The sequence below is a fragment of the Hylobates moloch genome, unplaced genomic scaffold, assembly GCF_009828535.3.
Source record: "Hylobates moloch isolate HMO894 unplaced genomic scaffold, HMol_V3 SCAFFOLD_22, whole genome shotgun sequence".
Lineage (NCBI taxonomy): Eukaryota > Metazoa > Chordata > Mammalia > Primates > Hylobatidae > Hylobates > Hylobates moloch.
In genome coordinates this window covers 30638498-30661218 of record NW_026652297.1, presented here as the reverse complement: position 1 = coordinate 30661218, position 22721 = coordinate 30638498, and the positions used below count along the sequence as shown (strand labels likewise).

Here is a 22721-nt window from a genome sequence, read left to right as displayed (position 1 = left end):
GAATGGCTTGGTTTTATTTGGTAACTTCTATTTTCTATTATCTCATATATATATAACAACAAACAAATATAAAGACAACTGTGCTTTTACATGTGAAGCAGGCCATGTAAAGATCTTTGCATTGAGATTGATTATTGAAGTGCTAAGTCAAAATCTGTCACGAATCATTTTTAACAGGAGTAAATGTTCCTAATGAGGTCCTTAACATTGGGATAGTTTTTTTTTTTTCTAATTTTATTTATTGGAAGAGAATTCATTTTTTTTTTTTGCCCAGGGAGAGTTCTTACAAAAGAGTAAGTGAGCTGGGTGTGGTGGCTCATGCATGTAATCCCAGCACTTTAGGAGGCTGAGGTGGGCAGATTGCTTGAGCTCAGGAGTTTGAGACCAGCCTGGGCAGCATGGTGAAACCCTGTGTCTACAAAAAATACAAAAATCAGCCAGGTGTGGTAGTGCTCACCTGTAGTCCCTGCTATTTGGGAGGCTGAGGTGGGAGGATAGATTGAGTCCAGGAGGTTGAAGCTGCAGTGAGCTATGACTGTGCCACTGCACTCCAGCCAGGGCAACAGAGTGAGACCCTGTCTCAAAAAAAAAAAAAAAAAAAGACTAGACAGGACATATTATTATTTTTGTTTTTGTAGACATGAGGCCCATGGACCAAATACCAAATTGTTTTTCATTTGGTGACAAATTTGGGTTGTTTCCTAAATAGTTTTAGAGACAGTAATCCAAAGTGGTTTATTCCAGGACATATGATACGACGTTTCTGAGCTGTGGTTTCTCACTCCTTCCCCGTCCCAGGCATAGACTGGGTCCCCCACACTCACTGCTGATGCCCCAAAGTCCTAGGTCAGAGAATAGCACATTTTAGGGGAACTCATCAACACTTTTTGAATGAAATTGATCCCCACTTGCACCTAGGGCGTGGCAACAACTTGGAACTAACGTTTCTAAAACTGTGTTCCATAGAATACAAGTGGTCCCAGAGAGGTTAAGATACCTTTCCCTTCCAGGCCCCACCAAAAGATGCTATGGCATGTTAAATTTGGCAAACACTAGGCTAGCAAAGTTAAACCAGTTTATTTATTCCCTAGGCCTTCTGTATACGAATCGTCAAGAAATGGCTACAGTACATAACATCTGCCCAGCCTAACTTGACCACAGAATGCTTTCTCAGTGACACCAATCATATCTCACTGGACTCCAGTGTCATATGAAGTATGATTTGGGAGAGGGAACTCCACACTGCTATTAGCCATTCGCTCCTTGGTGTGAGCTGGAGGTGCTGAGTGCAGGTTTGAATGGAGTATCAAGGGCATGGCCTTGCACAGATGGGGAGGAGGGAGGAAGGTATAAAAGGCTGAAGATGGGCCGGGCGCACTGGCTCACACCTGTAATCCCAGCACTTTGGGAGGCTGAGGCGGGTGGATCAAGAGGTCAGGAGTTCAAGAGCAGCTTGGCCAACATGGTGAAACCCCATCTCTACTAAAAACACAAAAATTAGCCAGGCGCGATGGCAGGGTGCCTGTAATCCCAGTTACTCAGGAGGCTGAGGCAGGAGAATCACGTGAACCCGCGCAGCGGAGGTTGCAGTGAGCCGAGATCACGCCACTGTACTCCAGCCTGGGCAACAGAGTAAGACTCTATCTCAAAAAAAAAAAAAAAAAAAAAAAAAAGGCTAAAGATGGACTGCACACTTCCCACAACTGCCCAGGGCAGCTGGTGGCATTCTATAGTCTGGGGCCAATGAGGACCTGTGCTAGCCACATGTGGCCTGACCATGCACGCCTGTTGATTTACCTGGGCTTTTTCTTTGTTGCCAAGGGTACATCCGCAACACAAGCAGCATCTCTCCGCGGGGATACTCTTCCAGCTCCACGCCTCAACAGTCTAATTACAGTACCTCCAGCAACAGTATGAATGGCTACAGCAATGTCCCTATGGCCAACCTGGGTGTTCCAGGATCACCAGGATTTCTAAATGGCTCACCCACCGGCTCTCCTTATGGAAGTAAGTGACCTCTCCATCCCTTGGCTCTCCATGCTTTTTTGTCTCTGGGTTTTACTCTTGGGCCTTTTGGGAGAAAGTTGCATTTGTAAATCTTCCTAAGTCATCAGGGAGCAGCCTAGTTTCCTGATTAAGCGTCCTTCCTGCCTTTCGCTCTTTTCCCTTAGCTGGACTTTGGCTCACGTGGTTACTCAAGGCCTTTGGGAGAAAGAAAAGGATTGAAACAATTCCCTTTTTATAGAGAAAGAGCATGTGTGGCCTGTGTAAGTGGGAGCAAGGAATTAAGATTCCATTTCTGTTAACAATATGTGCACTCTTAGGCACTTTCAGATGTAATATTTTATTTAATCTGCATAAGAACTTTTCGATGAGAACTTTATCTTCATGTTATAGACAAGGAAGTTTGGCTTTGCTGCAGTTTTCTGACTTAATCAAGATCACATAGCTAGAACAGAGCAGGGTAATAATTTAGGCATAGTCCTGATGACTTTGAGTTATTTTGTATATCACACCATGCTTCTTTTTGACTTTGCAACCTGGTTTTCCCCTCCCTTCAGTACCTCCAGAGAGGTGGAAGTTGACTGTGTGCAATCATGTGATATATTGAGACAGAACCTCTTCATCTTAATCTGTGGTCTAGCAGCAAAGTCCATGCTCTGGGAAGCTGTGAAAACCCCATTTGGGTTGCTTTGGGAGGTATGCTGGGAAGTTACACAATGCTCCCAGGAGCCTGAGAGAGTGCAGTTTTCAAACCTACATAGGGAATACTTTAGGCCAGGGGACAAGCTGACATGGAGAGGCTAAAGTGATTGAGTAGAGTGTTCTTGAAATGCTGGGTCTTGTTGCAATTCTCTGCACCTTGCCCTGTTTTTACCCAGTGTAGTTCCCTTGTGCCAAGAGCAAGGACACGTCAAGGGCAGCACAAAGCCACGTCCACCATAGCTTCAGAATTGACGTGTCACAGAAGCTGCCTTTCACAGTCTTTGGACTTTTGGTTCCCTGGGGAGACACACCTATGAGCTATTTCTGGATTATCAGTTCGATGCATATACTCTACACTACACGGTGAGATAAAGACATAGCACCAAGCAGCGAAGGGTAGTAGAGGTCAGTTCTTCTAGTACAACAAAAATCTTACTGCAAAGACATGAGTTCTATGTTGTGTCTTGTCAGGTGGCCCAATTTAATTAGAAAACAGTTAGTCTAGAGAAATAAATGATTTCTTGATTTGTTTCTACCTCATAGCAGGTAGAAACAAATTCCCCCAAATTTTTGGAAATTCTTGTTCCAAAAAGTGTTTGGGGGAATTATTGCAGTCAAATAGGTAGTATGAAGGTATAAAACAGCATCTAACAAGAAACTGAGCTAAAAGAAACAAATATGGTTCAGGAAATTAGAAAATGCCAGGGCCAGCACGAATACCATTTGTTCTATTCAAGGGAGTTGTTTACTTCGTTCTGAGTTTACAAGAGGCTAAAGCAAAGAGAGAAACACTATTTGTTATCAGATTTTCTGTCCACACATTATTTTTTAAAGCAGCTCAGAAGAAAGGTGGCTATTTCTCTTACTGAGATGTTGGAGAGGTCTTTCCCATGCTTCCTCCTGGAGAAGGTATCTGGTGTGGTAAAGAGACCACGTCTTTAACAACCCCTACAAATGATGCAGTGGCAAGAGATCCATTGTGTAAACAATGTTATCACATAACAGTGACAACAATAAGATAAATTAACAATTACGTTCCACTTTACAGCTTAAAAAGCATGTTGACATCTAGAATCCAGTCAGAACCTCACAACAACCTTGTGACATGGATACAATCATTTTTATTATTATCCCTTGTAAGAGATGAAGAGTTATTAAATGACTTGAAAGTTCATAGCCAATAAGTAGTAAAAAGGGGACTAGAATACATCATCACACTCAGAATACCATGTTTTAAAATTAATAATATAAGAAATATTTAATGTATTTACAGTGTAATATTAGGCTAAACCATATGAAATTCCCTCTATTTGACCATTTTGATCTACAAATGTGGCAATTTCATATCACTCAATCATAATCTATGTAGGTATGAATGAGGTTGAATCATAATAGTTGTTTTTGTACATAAAAATGATCAATTTTATAATACCATATGTAATGTTGTAGTGAAGAGGATGGAGAAGAAAGGAGAGGAAAAAAAGATGAATGAAAATGCTCAGTTAGGTGTTAATTGCTTAATATTTCTTCCTAAATAATTCATTTGGTAGAGAGAAATCCTTCCCACTCCTACCAGTGACGACTTCCTTCTACTGTTCTTTCATGATCACCCAAACCCACTGCCACAAGAAAACTAATAACACCCCAAATCTTCAAATTACCCATTAAAATGAGATGGTAGACACAGAATAGGAAAAAGAGAAAGGCAACCTACCCAACTGGGAGACAGAGAGAGAGACTGGAGAAGACCTCCTCCCTGTACCTATTGAATCCGATGTGGTGGTTTGTACCTTCACTTTTGGAGGGAGGGTCTGAACGAGTTGCAGGCTAGGAATGAAATTCCAAACAGTGCATTCATTACAATCAAATTCCCCTACTCCAAAAATACTGAATACCCAGTGGAGTTCATTACAATAGCACCTGACCTGTATTTCTAGCCAGCCAAGTCTTTACTTCTCTGGGAAATACAAAAAAAGAAAAGCCCGGGGGAAAATATTTTGTCAATTCAGTTGCTTGTGTCTGAAAACACAATTCTATGATTTTTTAAAAATGCATCTGATGTAGCTGGACCATGCCACGGAGCAAATACTTGCCAGAGACACTAAGAAAGAAATAGAGCCAAGTTTCTTGGTCAAGTTTGACTTGCATGACAGCCAATGTAGAGTATCAGAAACCAGCATCTTTACTGTTTTTGCTCTCGCACTACTACAAAAATGGCCAAACAGATGTTTTTTCAATTTTACATACAAACTTCACTTCCTGGCAGTAGCAGTGTGCCAAGTTCCAGCTCAGTGCAAGTTTTTATGGCTGAATTCTAAACCCCTGACAATAGGGGGTTATAATGAAATGCTGACAGACCCCTTAGCTCCAAAAAATGCAATGGCTCGATGCAAAGGAGGATATGTGCCCGGTGAGTTCCAGCTGAGACTGTGCAAGCCAATCAATCCTCCTACAAAGAAAAGTGGTTTTTCCTTAACTCCCCATGTTCACAGAGATTTCTGGGCCAGACGTACTTTTCTTTACTTTGGCTCCTATCCATAGAGAGATAGATGTCCAGAGAAGTTCTTGATTGGAAGTACATGCAATCAACTTTCCTAAAATGGTTCTCTCTGCTGTCCCAAAAGATTGTCTATTTAACAAGCCTGTAACACCCATAGGGACCACTTCTTCCAAAGCAGAATAGCCACCAAGCCTATGCAGAGTTTGGGACAGAATCCATACAGGCAGGAAGCCAACGTGTCCTCATAGATTCCTACATTATGTTCAGAGCCTTAGACCATGTTCCGGGGTTCAATTGTTTTATAGTTTCAAAAATAAATATTAAGACATTCTCTATTGTAAAATATTAAATGATTATTACAGAGAATGTAGAACGTATAAAAATAATTTTTAAAAGAAACCATACTCCCACCATAAGAACAACCTCTTTGAATTCTGATATATTTCTACTTCTTCAGAAAAGAAAAAAAAAAAAAGCCTATTAAAATAGTAGTAATCTCATTACAGACAACTTGAAAAGCACGTATAGGTAAAAAGGAGGAAAGAAAAATGGCACACTCTGTGTCTATGCAGAGGTAACCATTGTTAATTTTTAAAGGACAGCCTTTCAGTCATGGATAGATACATTTTGAAAATTGCAGTGTCTGCTCTGATGCACAACTAATGAGATTCTGCCATAAGATCAGTGAAAGAGTGGGTGGAAGGAAAGCAGTAAAATTACCAAAGTCACAGATATGAAGCTGGGCTGCATAAAATCCTTCAGTGATGCAGACCCAGGTAGTATGAATGGGGAACAGATAGGAGGAGTAGTGTTTGCTTTTAAAAGTTGACTACAATCATCAAGTGTTTCCCAGGAATGTGAGGATTTAGTCGTCTCTTGCTTTTTTATTTTTGGAGGTGGGGGTTGGTATTAGAGTAACAGACAACTTTGTTTATAGGCAGTACAGCCTTAAACGAAAGAGGAAAGTTAAAATTATTTTTAAACGCTATTATGTCTATTGCTAAGGATTGTATTATTTATTTCTTCCCAAAGAAATCGAGATTTTCCATTTTTAAAATGTAATAGCCTTTACTGGTTTCTCCTACTATGTATTAAAAGTAATACAAGTTTGTTGTATAAAATTTTGAAGATACGGACAAGTGAAAGCAATACATTTAAGGATATTCATAATTCCATCAGCCAGAGACACTGTTGCTAAAATTTTGGGTGTATATCATGTCCTTCTAGACTTTTGCTATTTATATTTTTAAAAATTAAAGGGGGCTTAGTGTTATGTCATCTGTTTTTTTCATCTGAAGAGGTGTATATTTCCATGTGATTAAATTTTCTACAACATTAGTTTTAATATTGGCATAGTATTCTATTGTATAGGCTAAATATAATGTACCCTACTGTGGGACACTTATTTTCCAATTTTTCATTATTATAAAAATGCCCTTGAACCTATTATTTTTGGCACAGTCATGACTATCTCCTTGGGATTAATTTCTAGAGATTAAATTAGTGGGTCAAAGGATGCGCACATTTTAAAATACTTTGATATATATTGCCAAAGACCCTCCAGAGAGGTTAATTTTTCCCTTAGAAAAGAAAGAATATTATGTTTCCCCGCCCTGTTAATTTTTTCTTTTTCTATTTAGTGAGTAGAAAATAAGATCTTGTTACCGTTTTAATCAGCATTTTATTACGAATCAGTTTGAGTGTTTCTATATGGATCTCTCTTGGTCGTTTTTATGCCTGATTTTCTTTTTTTGCTTATTGTTCTCTTGGGGCGTTTTTCTTTTTCCAATTAACTTATGAAAACTTATGAGCTATTGAGGATATGAACATATCTAAATAAGTATTGCAAATATTTTTCTTAATCTGTCATTTGCCTTTTTGTGTTTGTTGCAGAAGTTTTTCATTATGCGGCAAATCTATCTTGTGAACTTCTAACCATCCTAACAGCTCTACTAGCACTTTTACAATTTTGCTTTTAAAAATAACTCTTTAATCTACTTAGATTTATTTTGGTGTTTAGTAGGAGAAAGTACTCTAAACTTGTTCTTCAAATAGTTAGTGTATTTTTCCATGCATTTATTTTCCTACTAATATGAAATGTCACCTTTATTAAGTATTAATTCCCATCTATACCCAGGTCTGTTTCTGAACTCCATTTTGCTCTAAAGATTTGTCTGCCTATTTCTGTGCTAGCACAATGCTGATTTCACTGATGAAGATAAGTGCCTTCTTACTACTTAAAAAAAGTTTTTAAACAAACAAAACTTCCTGTCTCTTACGGTGTTATTGTTTTATGAAACAGATAAACATAGTAATTGTGTTTGCTGAAATGCACAAATTAAAATTCCTTTTAGTATTTTTATTATAGTTGCATCAAATTTTAAATTCATTTGAATGCATTTTGGCATTTTTACAAAACTGTTGTAAGAAATATTTAAAACGGGCATGTGCTTGCTCAACTCTGCAACAATTCCTTCATGTCATTTAGCAAAGCTTGAGGTGTTTCCTCTCCCACTGCAAGGGAACCATTTTTGGTTCTAATGGGCCCTACTTTCCATTGAAATCTGTTATTAGAAAATAATTATCTGTACTAGTGAGTCATTTGCTGAATATAAATGGAATGGAGTGTGTGTGAATGCCTAATTCACATTGTAAAAACCTATTCAATGATGATGTCTGAGAGGGGGTTCTGCTGTTGTAGACACAGAAACCAAGGTGCCATTTGGGGGACCATGGTAGAATCAGGGCCTCCTAAGTCCCAGCTTTTCTTTGGCTTCTAATTCTGTACCGTAGAGAAAATGAAAACTTGGGGATTTTTTGCTTTGGGATTTTTTTGTTGTTGTCTTTTGTTTTTCTATTTCACTAATGCCAAACCCAAGACTAGAAGACATTTTGCTCAGAACCATGAATAAGACCCACTCCTCACGCTTAACCCTGTGTCCTATCTTATTACATGAATTAGCCCAACAGTGTTTTTATTCATTTACATATTCAAGTATTACATGAGATTCTTCCAGAACTTTGTTCTCCTTTCCAAATTTGAGGAAAGACAGATGTACTCAGATGCATAGGTCCTTAAATCAAGACTACTTTAAGGATAAGAAGTTTTTAGAGAAAGCTCTTCTTTTGAAGTCTTTGGATTTTAGTTGGGCTATAAAAGACATCATCTGGGAGGTGTGCTATATAAGTGCTTTATACAGGCAATTGGGTGGACGTGGCCCAAAATATATTTTCACAGGGAAGGAGGGGAAACGAAGGTGGAGTTGTCCATGGACATCGGAACATTTGACCTTCAATTCACCTTGTACTTGGTTGTTCAGTCATAAGTGTCGCCCATGTCCTCACTTTCAAATTTACTTTGAAGGACAGATGGTCCATTGAAAATACAAAACAAGAAATAGCACTGCTGGGCTTGGTCATTAGGCTCCAACAATACTTTTATCAAGTCATGTGACTTGGACAGTTCAGAATTCTGGGAATTATGCTAACACAAGTGCCTAAAACTATACTATAAGGTGCTATATTTAAGAGTTTTGCCCTTGAGTACTCTAGTTTACCCCTTTCTTAAGTTGAACATAGAAGATAAAATTAATTATCATCTTGCATGATGTAACTTGGTGGAGTATCTGACATTAAGAGGTGGGGTACTTCATTGTGTAAATTGCTTTTATTTTTTCTTGGAAATTATAACGCTTGGCTTTTGTCTTCCCTTAAGTCATTTTAATGTTAATATCACTAATATTGGTGTTTTTTTCTAAACAGTATGTCAGGGGAGGCCGACTTGCAGTTATATTTCCCAAGAGCACTTGCAAGTACGGGAGAGGGAGACAATTTTCTGAATGTTAATAAACTTTTACATTTAATGAGGAAGTGGCCCATAGAGATGGCACTCTCAGAGAAGATGTTAGGAGTTACCAGGGAGGCACATAGCTCCCAAATAGGACTTTTTTTGTAGGGTGTGAAAGCGATTTCCATTGCTGGGTAGATTTGATGATTTTTCAGGCATGTTTGGTCTCAGTCTTCTCTCTTGCCAAGCTTCTGCTTGTGAATGAAGACCTGTTCCAACATCACTTCCTAAAGCTGCCTTCCCGACACTCCCAAGCACAAGTGCCCTTTGCTGTCTGCATCTCCTGGGCATTGGGTACCTTCCTCTAATAGCATCATTACCATATTAGTTGTTTTATGTGTCTGTTCCTCCCACTGGACAGGGTGGGAATGTTGTCACATTCAACTTTTTTTTTTTAATCCCTGCAAACTGGAACAATGTGTGGAAATTAACAGTTTCTCAATAAATGTGTGCCAAATGTGTGAACTGAAGGAAGATCTTAATTTCTAAATGAGGATTGTGCATTTGCTTTCCAGTCATGTCATCGAGTCCCACTGTTGGGTCTTCCAGCACATCCTCCATCCTCCCATTTTCCTCTTCAGTGTTTCCTGCTGTCAAACAGAAGAGTGCCTTTGCCCCTGTCATCAGGCCCCAAGGCTCCCCTTCACCTGCCTGCTCCAGTGGCAATGGAAATGGATTCAGAGGTAAGCGAGGGTTCTATTTTGGGGATACACATGACACAATGTACCATAGGGTTGGCAAAGTAAGAGCAAACAGCACATCATTGTATATAGCTCCAGCTATTTACCTGCAAAGAGATACTTTGCTGTTCTCATCATAGGACATGAATGGCTTCTACAGCCAGGCAAGTGCTCCATCTGAAAGCAAGATGGGGCCGGGCGTGGTGGCTCATGCCTGTAATCCCAGCACTTTGGGAGGCCAAGGCAGGTGGATCACTTGGAGGCCAGGAGTTTGAGACCAGCCTGGCCAACATGGTAAAACCCTGTGTCTACTTAAAATACAAAAATTAGCCGTGTGTGTTTGTGGCTGCCTGTAATCCTAGCTACTCGAGAGGCTGAGGCAGAAGAATCGCTTGAACCTGGGAGGCAGAGGTCGCAGTGAGCCGAGATCGCGCCATTGCACTCCAGTCTGGGCAACAAGAGCAAAACTCCATCTCAAAAAATAATCAAATTTTTTAAAAAAGTAAGATCAGGGAAAACAGACATCAGCAAACTCTGCAGGTAATGGAATTAACCATGGTAGAGCCATACACATACAATTGAGGAGTGTCTGGACTTCCCGGCCCTATGCTGTCTACAAGGCCATTCTGCTATCTCTCATAAAATGCCCAGTCACCCCACGGGATACCACATGGTGCTTTCTGCTTACCTAATCTGCTTGCCATCACGTCCTCTTGGCACACATGGACAGGAGCCAGCTCCATGTCTCAGCAACCAACAAGTTCTGAGAATTCTGGTTACATGCAAGTCAAACTGATAGCAGGTGCCTGATTAGGGGGTTGTGGAGAATAGAGAGAAAAGTCATAGTTTCTAAGAGCAAAAGTTATCCATCAAACCCATTTTTGAGCAATGTTCTAAAATATAATATGGCATGACATAACACAAATGTGATGAGTATATGAAAAATCATCTCATCGTGGATGGAGGGCAGCCGACAGCAAAAGAGCAAATTGGAAACTGCTGAGGAGGACTGGGGCTCACTGGCAACCCACGTTATTTTTAGGCTGCTCCTCTCATGTTCTTGACATGAAAATATTTACAACAAGCAGGGTTGGGTAAAACTAAAAAGGGAAGAAGTTTTGTTAACCCTCATGGATCAAAGGGTGTGGGGTCAGCAGTGCTTGATGGGGAACCTTGCATGGGCTGCATTGTCCTGGGGATGGCATCTGCCTGGTGGTTTGATGATAGAGTGTGGGTTAATTCTTTTGGGACACCTGTGAGAGGTCAGTCTCCTCTTGTGGCTGAGCAGAGCTCTGGGAGGTACTTTAGGTTCCTGAGCCATCCCAACACTGGAGATGATGGTGTCTTCTGGAAGTCAAGTGACTCTACAGAGAAACTGTCAAAACCAGAATGGAAAACCCAGCACTCAGAAACATTGTTGAAAATTATTTTACTTCTAACTAGACAAAGCAGCAGGGTCTATATACCACCCAATGTGTGGGTAGTTGGAAACATCTGGAAATTTCATGGATTTTTTGGCAGGGATTTTCACCCAGATGTCTAATTCCTAGAGAAATAGGCTGAGCCTGTATCTAAGTGTCTTCTCCACCTGCCCCCTCTTTCATCAAAGACCAGTGGTTTCCCTTCCATCCTTAGGGGATGTGCCCAGAGATTTTTTCCATGATGCCTTCATCTTCAGATGGGGAAATGAAAACGATTGCTGAATGTTCACCATACTTTCCTTCCTCTTCCCCGTGACCTCTTTAATGTTGATGTTTCCTCTTTTTAAGTTCTCTGGTTTTATTCATTGACCTTAACCCGAGTGAAGGCCCAGCAAGTCTTACTGGCAAAATGCAGATTGAGACAGACAAAGGAGGGGTGCAGGCTTTCCTCTGCATTGGACGGGAGGCAGACAGGATGGATGCGGCCCTTTCCTCATTTCTGGCCACTTAGCACATATGTTACTTAAAGGATACTCGACTTCCACTTGTCACCCCGTCCCCACCTCCTCTCTCACAGGGAAGTGGAGCTGGTTGTCTCAGATATTCTGTTTTACCTGGCTCTCAGCCTACAGTGTGGCCAGGACAAGTTTTTTACAGACTCCCAGGGCCTGTCACCCCCACCCCACCTCTTGCTGCATGCCCAAGGCCCCCGTGCTGTTACTGAAGTCAGGTTTGAGTCAGACCAAAGAGCTGGAAGGAAACCTTGCTTGGTCTTAGTAAGGTTCCCTCTGAGGGCAGCTGCAGCGAAACCGAAGACCCTCTCCAGGGCCCCCAGCCACACAGACTTCTGGTCACCACCCCTCAGGATGCTCGAGCTAAGCGGCACGTTCCTGATAGGTTTATAGGAGCAATGACTTGGTGAGTTGCATATAGGCACAGGCTCTAGGCTCTAACTTCATTTCTAGAGTCACTGTAAGGTCACAAACCTCATTTGAATCCTTCAGTTCCCTCCACATTCCTCTGGTGATTTGAACCTTTAAAAGAAGGGGCCAGGTGTGGTGGCACACACCTATAGTCCCAGATACATGGGAGCCTGAAGCAGGAGGATCACTTGAGCCCAGCCTGTGCAACATAGCAAGACCTCATCTCTAAAAGATAAAAGTTTTTATAGGTTTTTTTTTTTAAAGAAAATTTCTTTAATTTTGGGGGTACAGGTGGTTTGTGATTGCATGGATAAGTTCTTTAGTGGTGATTTGAGATTTCGGCGCATGAGTTACCTTAGCAGTATCCACTGTACCCCGTATGTAGTCTCTTTAAAAGATAAAATGTTTGGAGTAGGTTGGGGAGGAAAAAAATAGAACCACCTGTCGATTTAGGGCAGTAGCCTAAAAAGAAATTGCAAAAAAACTATGAAAATGTCAAGTGACGTGTGGAGAAATCCTTAAAGAGTATTAACCACTGGAAGAGCACCAGCCATCATGTCACTAGTCCTGTGGAGAAATCCTTAAAGAGTATTAGCCACTGGAAGAGCACCAGCCATGATGTCACTAGTTCTGTGCCGAGTTCTAGTTCAGCTCGTTCTGGGCCGTGTCAATCTGTGCATGCCATTATCTCTGAGCCTCAGTTTCCTAGCCTGTTAAATAGAAAATCGACAGCTATCCCCAAAGGTGGTTGCGGACTAATTTGTGTGAAGAACTAGGCAAGGTAACAGGTATTTCCTACAGCCTGGCCGGGAGGAGGCGAGGGTTGACAAAGGATGCCCTCAGAGACCTTACCTTATGCTCTTCCTCGTTTTAGACCAGGTGCATGGAAGCTCAGTGTCCAACATTGTGAAGTTCCCTTGAGTAAACAGAGAGAGGAAACCAAGCTGACATTTAATGCACAGTCACTGAACAAAACAAAAAATCCTGGGATCTCAGAGGCCAGCTGGACAGGGAGCTCCATCTTTTTAGAGATACACAGTGGAAGGGTGAAAATGTGGGCTGAGTGCCTGGGTGATCGCAGGCTGGGGAGGGGCCCTTCTCTAGACTTCATTGTCTGCAAAGGCATATGCTGCCCACACTCTTTGAGGCTTGCTAACTATCCTGAGCACTACAGGCAAGGTGCTGAACTGAGTGCCTTAAGAGAATTATCTCCAAGTCATGCCATTATCACCATTCTTAGTTAAGCAGTTTACCCAAGGCCACACAGGAAGAGTCTGAAGACTTGAACCCAGACATGTGGACTCCAGAGCTTGTGCTCTGGCAGCCCACTGTGTCTCCAGGGACAGAGAGAGTGAAATTCTTCTCTTTACCCTATACTCCCATACCTACTTTCCACCTGGTTCAAAGGGAGATTATTGTTTTCTGTCTGTCGGCTATGGTTTCTACAAGCAAAAAGTCAGAGTCTCCACCTAGCAGAGATCAAGCCTACCCAGTCTGGATGTAGGACTAGGAGGAAGGGATACATCTCAAATCTGTTCTTCTCTGTCATTCAGGAGATCTTGTTCTTTGAGCACCTCTGCTGTTCCATGAGCCCCTTTGGTATCTCTCTGAGCACCCAGAGAAAGGAAGGGGCTGAGGATTTTTCTTTTAGAGACAGGGTCTCACCCTGTCACACAAGTTGTAGTACAGTGGTCCGATCATGGCTTACTGCAGCCCTGACCTCCTGGGCTCAATAAGAGATTCTCTCACCTCAGCCTCCTGAGTAGCTGAGACTATAGGCAGGTACCACCGTGCCTGGCTAAGTTTTGTATTTTTTTGTAGAGATGGGTTTTCATCATGTTGCTCAGGCTGGTCTTGAACTCCTGGGCTCAAACGATCCTCCCACCTCAGCTTCCTAAAGAGCTGGGATAACAGGCATCAGCCACCGCACCCAGCCAGGAGTTTTAAATATAACAGACAAATTGAAGTGCAGAATGTGAGTCAGAATTCCACTGCCAGAGAGCTTCACATACAGCATGGTTCCACCTTCTACCTCATTTATCAGCTGCTTCCAGTCGATGAGTATAGATTGTCGAGATAATATTACACACTATGTGTCTGATTCATTTTCCAGCTCCCTCCAGGAAAAAAAAATAAAAAAACCTCCTACACTCTGGGATAATTACTAGGGTTGCTATATCTCTAAGTCATCAGGGAGTGTCCAGAATTGAACCGCCTTTATTGAAAAGTTACATTGATTCAATATATAGTAATACAGGCAAAAATAATTAAGGCTTCGCTAGCTGTGTAAGACCTTAATCCAGATCTCACAAACATTCAATAAAGGCTGTATGGGCAGGGAAATAGACGGCTGACAATTTTACCCGAGAGGACTAGCTGATGTGGAAAAAAGAGGCAGAGAGAGTAAGAGAAAAGAGAGATGGAAGGGTTGAGAAAAGCAGAGAGAATTTCAGCCATTTGCTTGGAAGCTTAGTAAGCAACACTCAGCAAAATGCTTCTATTATATTGAGTAATTCCTTAGATGCAATGTAGATAGTAAAATGCAAAGGATCAAATTCTAGATATGATTTTAAAGGTTCTGATGCAAGGAAACTATTCTGCCATTTTCCAAGAATGTGAAAATCCCACGGGCTCATCCTATGAAAGCCAAGGCCGGAAGAATACATTTTGCTGGTGCTGCTTTATTTGCCACATCTAGGGAAACCCTGGGAAGTGAGTCCACCCAGACAGGCATTGTCCAAATCCTCTTGACCAAATGGAGGGAGAAAGCATTGGATTACTCCATTTATATAGGGTGATGAAGAGTAGGAATTGGAGGCTGAGCACAGTGGCTCATGCCTGTAATCCCAACATTTTGGGAGGCTGAGGTGGGTGGATCACCTGAGGCCAGGAGTTCAAGACCAGCCTGGCCAACATGGCAAAACCCCATCTCTACTAAAAATACAAAAATTCGTCAGGCGTGGTGGCATGCACCTGTAGTCCCAGCTACTCAGGAGGCGGAGGCTGAGGCAGGAGAATCACTTGAACCCAGGAGGTTGCAGTGAGCCGAGATGGCCCCACTGCACTCCAGCCTGGGTGACAGAACAAGATTCCACCTCAAAAAAGAAGAGTGGGAATTGAGGAACTAAATGAAGTCTTCTATTGCAGTAATCAGCGTTCATTTGCAATGAGCATCAGACACGAACAGTGAGCACCAAAGGAAGATGAGCTAATTAAAAAAAAAAAAATGCACTCACCAAAGAAGTGAAGGGTAGATAAAAAGCTTGATTTGTTATCAATGATGCCCTGGTAAATCAACAGGCTCAGCAGCTGGAATTTCCTTTCCTGTTCCAACTAAGTGATTTGGAGCAGTATAATCTGGAAATTATTTTAGTCAAAAAAAAAAAAATACAGTTTAGTTTACATGTTTACATCTGTTGTCTCATTTATACAACCCATTAATATAAAACAAAACATAACTCCTGGCCTCCCAGGCAAAACTTCATCAAGGTTTCCTTGTACTTCAGTGATTCCATAAGGCTTCAGTGCCTTTCATGGGCTGTCTGCTAGACCAAACCTGGAGAACCGGTCCTCATATCAACTGAGGGCACCGTCTCTTTGAATGGCATCAGACTCTATCATTCCCATCCCCTGCCCCTCACTCCGTGTGATAGCCTTGAACATAAAAAGTCCCCAAGTCTCATTCCTGTGCACTCTTTCCTTGCAGCCATGACCGGACTTGTTGTACCCCCAATGTAAAGAAGAACTGCTTTCTTATAGCACACAACTACTTACTCTGATGGACCAATAATGAAGAAAGCACTATGAGCTCTTTTGGGGACGTAGTGGTGCCCCCACATGAACACGATGGACACCCTTGGGTCTGCAAGGAGCCGGCATCTTACTTGGTCCCACGTCCTCCTATAGCTCTGATGGTGGCTACACAAACTGACCCTCTTGGGACAAGGACAAAAGATGTCATTGATGTAGTCAGTGCTAAGAGCAGAAATGCAATTCTTTGTTATGAACATTATGAAAATCACCTTCTTATGTTTGTAAAATATTTAAGAAAAAATTGGCAAACAATTAATGCTTAATATTTTGGATACTATTTGTTTTTCTTTGTAGGAAAAAAAAGTTGAAAGTTTCTATTTTCTATGAAGCCTTTCAGATACCAATTTAGTTTATGCAGAAAAAAATTGAACAAAACAGGGTGCCAGCATGGAAGACTTTCTTAAAACGCAACCTGAATTGAATGATGAAATGTTGTATGTGTGTTTGCTTATAGCTTAATCTCTTTAAAAAAAATGAACAAAAAAAGGGAAAAATTTTAAAATGTTTTACAATTATTTAAATAAATAAACGTGTAACTTATTGTAAGTAGAGGTAGAAATTAAGACCTTTTTTTGGAAGAGAGAGGGATTTCTCTTCCTGATGTAAAAAGAAAATGATGCAAACATGTAGTAACAAGTTTTAAAGGTGTGTGATTATTACTGCAGTTACTTACTAGACTCTTATCCCCTGTCCTGCACCCTCTCCTTTTCCATCATTTTATTGACCCAAGGGCAAGAACGTGTAGATTCCCACAGAACACTCTAATGCAGAAACAGAGACTCTAGCACATGCACAAATACTCCAACCCATCAATTCATTCCCAGCTCCATCTGATTTCTAAATAGTCCACACTCTCTGTGAATATTTTTTAAAATTCCTATTATTAGCTTTCAACATTCTCCCCTGAGCAGTCCAGAGAATTCCCATGTTTGAGTGTGTCTCAGGCTTTCGGCATCCCAAGGAAAGAAGCGTCTCACCTTCTAGCAGAGCCAAAACCACAGACTTTCTTAACCAAGGGACCCCTTGGGAATTCTTCCTCACCAGAACCCCACCACTCCCTCCGCTTTAGGTGCCTGGTTCAGTACAGAGGTACACAGCCCCATAGAACTTCAGCAACACGGTTTGGAGAAGATAACTCTGTTCGATGGACTCTTTAGAGTCAGTCTTAAAACATCCAAGTCCTTTCCTCTCTCTGTCAATTTCCTCTTTTATGGCATTAAACTCTCTTGAAACACATAGCTATCCCACTCAACAGTTTCTAGTCAAGAATGAGATGGAATGTGGGAGAGGGATATTAAAAGCCCTAATCCCCTCTTCTGATGTTCAAAGAAAGGCAAGACCAGATTGTTGGGAGATCCAGAGATTAGGGGCATCTATGCAGCACAGTTACCCAGCCCTTGGATGGGCTCTTCATAGTTTTGTGACTAGCTCTTAGAGGGGAAGAACCTTGCCTTAGCTGCTGACAGTGGTTGATTCTTGAAAGCCTATGTGATCCTAGAGACATATCCAGGCATATTGGGATTGCCAATAAGGATGTCACTTGTTTCCACATTGGAGTTCTCCTTATTGACTCATGAGCACGACAGTAGAGTCTATACATAGACCTAGTTTGGAGTTCTTGGTTGGGATTTCAGCATTAGAAATAGATGCAGCACTCATGGAAAAACATCATGAGTGCATCTGAGCCAATTTTAGATGACTTCATTAATTCTGCATACCTTCTCTTTGGTCCATTGATGCGGGCCCACACCTATCCAGCCCCAACTGTCTTATTTGCCTTTAACCCATTCTGGAATTACCCAGTATGACTTATATCATTTCTATGCACATGAGAATCCAAGGTTTTAGAAACCTGGCATGCTTATAACTACTGCTGACAGTCCCTCATAGTCAGGGCTTAAAGCGCCAAAATACATGGAAACATAAGAGAAAAAGTCCCCCAGTGAGAAACCTGATTGATGGAAGGGGAAGAATGTGTGGAATATGAATGTTACCTTCCAAAAGTGAAGGCAGAGCAAAATTAAGCATGTTTAGCCCTGGATTTGAGCCAATCCAACATAAGGAATTTTTTTTTAAGTAGCATTGCTTTTAGAACCTGTGAATTTTCCTCTTGCATGAAGATGAGTGCAGTACTGTCTTCAAAATGATTGTAGAATTTGTTGGTAGCTTTACACCGAAAAATGCGTGTAACTAAATACCAGACATCCTTGACCATTCAGCTAGAACCCTGGCAGCAACAGAACTATTTAATTGTACAAATGTGTGTAAGGATTATTTTTAGTGTACTAATAAATTAAAAACAAAGCTACCCTGTCCTCGTTAGTCATTGCTATTCAATCATTCCAGTCCCAAGTTATTTTTGTGCCACTTGGAATACGAGTATTTCTATTGGTAACTACAAACTCTATCCTATGTTTGTAAGAGGAGCTGTGTAAGATTTTTTCATTTAAAGGGACAATTTACTTCATTATTTATCTCATTCTTTTGTTATAGCATTGTAATTCTTCTCAGTTTTTCTTTGCACATTTCAATATGCATGGTTTAAAAACCATTAACTTCTCTACCTTTTGTACAGTAAGGTTTCATTTTCAAACTGTATAGTTTCATTTTATTGTTTTGCTTTGTCAGTTATATACAGTATAAAGTTGCTATGCACAGAGCTTTTTGTAAAGACAGCTTTTTTGTTTACTGTTTTTAATGGTCTTACTTAAAGAATATCTTGTTTGTAAAATGAATATGTCTACTTCAGTTTTAAACTTTAAATTATCCTAACAAAAAATAAAATTTTTGTACTGTAAAAATGAGTGGACCTTTGCTTTTTATTTTATTTTTTTGGAGTGGTAGTTTGGAATTTGTTCTTAATGTTGGCAATTTTCTCATAACTGCTGGTCCCTGAGTTCTATTTGAAGAAATCTTACTATAGATTTTGTTTACATGGAATGTGTACTAAGTTATTCCCTTAAAGGAGAGCATATGACTTTTGTTCATTTTTCTGTACATATTCATCTATATATCCATCTGTTCAAATTCATTCATAAAAAAACCTCAAAACTGAAAGGATCCTGTTTGCTCTGTTGGATTTTGGCTATATAGAATTCCTGAGGTAGGTAGGTGGGCAGTCTCCCCTGATTTGAAATTGCTTGTTGAGCAAATGTTACAACTTGAGCAGTCAGACACTGGGTGAAGAATCGCAGGCTAGAACACAAAGACTTGACGTCTCTTCTTAAATCATAGGAAACGAGTGAGATGTGTACTCATGGAAGAAAATAATACATAGATGATAGCTCACTCAGAAAGACAGGGCGCAGAAGCTCGGAGAAGACACCCAGACAGAGGGTTGGAGCTGTCAGAGAGGGTTCCTTTGTGGGAGGCAGGGCTGGACCAGGGCTCCAAAGAGCAACAGGAGTTTTGCAGTAGAGGAGGTTAGTAGTGAGCACTCCAGATGGGAAGAACAACATAAAGACATGCAAAGGGAAATTCACAAAGCACACTTTGGAGAACTGGATCCTACATGTGATTTTTTCAACCAGAGTATTCACAAGTGTACTTAAAATTGGATTATTTCATTTCTCTCTAGGAGGGTACAGGTATCTTCAAACCACACGCATTGCCCTCGTCACATAAGTGGATGCAATGCTGCTTCTAAACACTGAAAAAGTCACTTTTTTTGCTTTTCTCAATGAAAACTAGCTCTCTGCCTAGTAGGACGTTCTTCCCTTCGATCTCTGTGTGGCTGTTGCCTTCTCATCCTTCAGGCCTCAGTTTAAATATCACCTACTGAGGGAGGCCTCCGGTGACCACCTACAATGCAGATTCCCCTTCTTATTCTCCATAATTAAACTCTGTTTTTGCCCTTGTCACACTTTGCATTCATTTGTTTGTTTCTTGCTGGCTGTCTCCCTCTATTTTAGACAGAAAGCTCATAAGGACAGGGACTGTATCAGTCTCAACCCCATATGTGACCAAGGTTCTCAACACATGCTTGTTGGATGAGTGAACCAGCAGACTCAGTTCGGACTCCCAGAGGCAGCCCTGCCTTGTCATGTGGGAGAGGCTGCTGATTTGTTACAAACGACAGAAAATGGCATCATTGGCAGAATCCACTCCTTAGGGACTCTCTCGTGAGTCAACTAATCAAAAGAATTATGAAGTGTGTCTATAATGTAATGTAGCTGGATGTTTAACAGAGAAAACTCAAAATGGGAAGGAAATGAGGAGGAAGCAACTTCTGGCTGGTCGCCTGTTGGAGAGGTTGCTCAGCCCTGGAACTTATCCCATGTGGATTCTCTCACTCGGATGTCATTCTAGAACCAGAATCTGGATCTTTTAAGGAAATGTACATTCCATTCCTGTTCCAGGTAGGACAATGTTAACCACACACTTGAATCTCGAAGAGTCTTTGGTGCATTTACCAAATGGCAAGAAGTCCAGAGTGGCTGTTGGGCACTGAATGTGAGAGTGTTAAGATGTGAAACTTTTAAGAATTAGGTGGGGACTATGTCCTAAAAGACGTTGTTCACGATGCCAAAGACTTTAGACTTCATACATTGATCTATACTGCAGGTAATGGAACTCAAAGAAACTTACAAAGTGACACGATCAACTTTAGGCTTTAGATAAATCATAATAACTACCAATGTGGGTGATGGATTGGAGATTGTAGATATTAGAGGCAAGGCGACCAATTAGGCAAGGACCAAAGACAGCTGATGAGCACCAGCGTGCTCGGCTATTGTTTATGACTGGTGTCCTTTCTAATTGCTCAGCACCTGTGCGGCACCAGTTGTGAAATGTTTTAAAATTGCTCCTGCAATTAAGATACTATTGCAATAGTCTAAACACAAATGACTCATACCTGAACTAAGGCATGACAGTAGAAATGGAAAGCAGAGGAAAGATTTGAGGGAACGTTTTACAGTTTGACAGGAGTTATCGACTAGTGAAATGTTGGAATGAAGAGAATGGGGTGACTAGGATAAATCCCAGTTTGCCAGTTAGACAATCAGATTTTGGGATATCATTAACTGAAGTAGGGAGTACAGAGGGGGGATATCTTGGGAAGAGTGGAAGGAAATGATTTTAAAGTGGGGCACACCTGGCACACATCCTCCTCTTCCTTCTTGGTTCGCTGAAGGTTGTTTTCTAGCAGTTTAATCAAGAAGGACTTAGGAGAATTATGCTCCTTGGTTCATGCACACCAAAAAGAGATTATTTCTATTTGAATGACTATTTGGTTAAGTATTAAATCTAAAATTGGGGGGGGGTTATACTTTGAGGATTCATAGGAGTTTGTATTTGCCATGTTGCTGTGGCGATGTCTAAAGCCATGTCTTTCTTCTCCTCTATTATTTTACTTATTTAAGCAAGGCAATTGTATAATTTTTTTGTGTAAGTCATGACACTTTTGAGAGTGAGGGGGAGCACCATACATAATTATGGCTGGAAAACAGATGCAAATTGAGAGTAGTTCATGGTCTCTGTATTTACAAGTGATTTGATCTTTTTGTCTGCCAGTTCCAGAGGCTTTCTATGGGAAGCCAGTCCCTTTACCAGGATATAGCTGGATGTTGATTGTCCTGTGTCATTTTTTTTCCCAGTGTTCCCTTTCAATGTGTAGATTCAAGTCGTCTTTTATTTCTGGAAACTTTAATTATGATGTTAAAATATATTCTCTGTTCCTTCATTCTGGTCCTTCTGGTCTGCTATTCTGGTCTTTCTAAAGACAAGTGAGGCTCTCTAGTCTCCATCGTTTGTGTCCGTCACATCCTCTGTAAATGCAAACTGTTTCCTTGCCTTTCTCACTCTTGTCTGCCTTTGTGTTCCTTCTAATTTCTCAGTGGCTTTTATTTTTTCTTTCACTATTTTCACGAGTTGTGCCAGGTGACATTTCATCGTTTTTACTGTGTTGCGCATTTTCATGGAACTGCTGCATCTCTTCATTGAGCTATTGTTTCATAGAAATATTGGTTTTTAAAATGATTAAGGCAATGAGCTTGATCAGAATTACCACCAGCTCCATGAGAACATTTTTCTTTCTGGTGACTAACCATCAACTATCCATTGTTTTCCTTTCCTTTTTCCTTCCCCTCTCCTTCACAGTGTATGCATATATATCATATTCTGATACTTTTTTGACAGTATTTATCTTTGATTGAAGTGAATTTTTCCTGGACCAGCTATTTGCCAGAAGTTTGGGAGGGGAGGGTCAGGGCTATGAATTAGGATAACAAAAATTCTTATTTCAGAATTCTTATGTGTGTACATGCAGGTGTGTGTGTGTGTGTGTGTGAGAGAGAGAGAGAGACTGAGAGTGAGAGACAGAGAGCTTTTTGTTTTGTTTTGTTTTTGAGGAGGAGTCTTGTTCTGTCACCCAGGCTGGAGTGCAGTGGTGTGATCTTGGCCCACTGCAACCTCTACCTCCCAGGTTCAAGTGATTCTCATGCCTCAGCCTCCCAGGTAGCTGGGAATACAGGCATGCATCACCACATCTGGCTAATTTTTATAGTTTTTAATAGGGACAGGGTTCGCCATGTTGGCCAAGCTGGTCTCGAACTCCTGGCCTCAGGTGATCCTCCTCGGCCTCCCAGAGTGCTGAGATTATAGGTGTGAGCCACTGCACCCACCAGACCACTCTTCCTTGCCAACTGGCTGCTTCTTACATCTATGGCTCGTTTGGGTGATTTCCTCATTCAGTTCTGCCTACTGAGCTTCATCTCTCTGCCAGATGAGGTCCAGAGATACGTCTGCAGTCAGACTACATGCTCATCCCAGTGGTTACAAACAAGAGGCTGCTGGTTTGGGCCGTCGAGATGGTCCTACTGTTTCCCCCCA

General features: G+C 41.1%; 1 protein-coding gene and 1 long non-coding RNA gene across 8 annotated transcripts in view; one reads left to right on the top strand and one right to left on the bottom strand.

Moving 5' to 3' along the window:
* Positions 1-18691, top strand: part of EBF2 (EBF transcription factor 2) — a 203659-nt gene extending 184968 nt beyond the window's left edge. For 2 of the 7 annotated variants that reach the window (XM_032143494.2, XM_032143489.2), the window contains 3 exons: positions 1822-2007; positions 9569-9736; positions 15784-16003. In XM_032143494.2, the coding sequence (XP_031999385.1) occupies positions 1822-2007; positions 9569-9736; positions 15784-15815 (386 nt within the window). In that variant the 3' untranslated portion in view covers positions 15816-16003. Of the gene's footprint in view, positions 1-1821; positions 2008-9568; positions 9737-15783 lie in introns of all 7 variants that reach the window. The other 5 variants (XM_032143493.2, XM_032143492.2, XM_032143496.2 and 2 more) reach the window with 3 other exon arrangements.
* LOC131382272 (uncharacterized) lies at positions 10988-15377 on the bottom strand. Its single transcript, XR_009211582.1, has 3 exons — positions 15314-15377; positions 12930-12993; positions 10988-11108 (listed from the first exon to the last, which is right to left on the bottom strand). It is a non-coding gene; the product is annotated as an uncharacterized LOC131382272 (long non-coding RNA).
* Positions 18692-22721: the final 4030 nt, after the last annotated feature.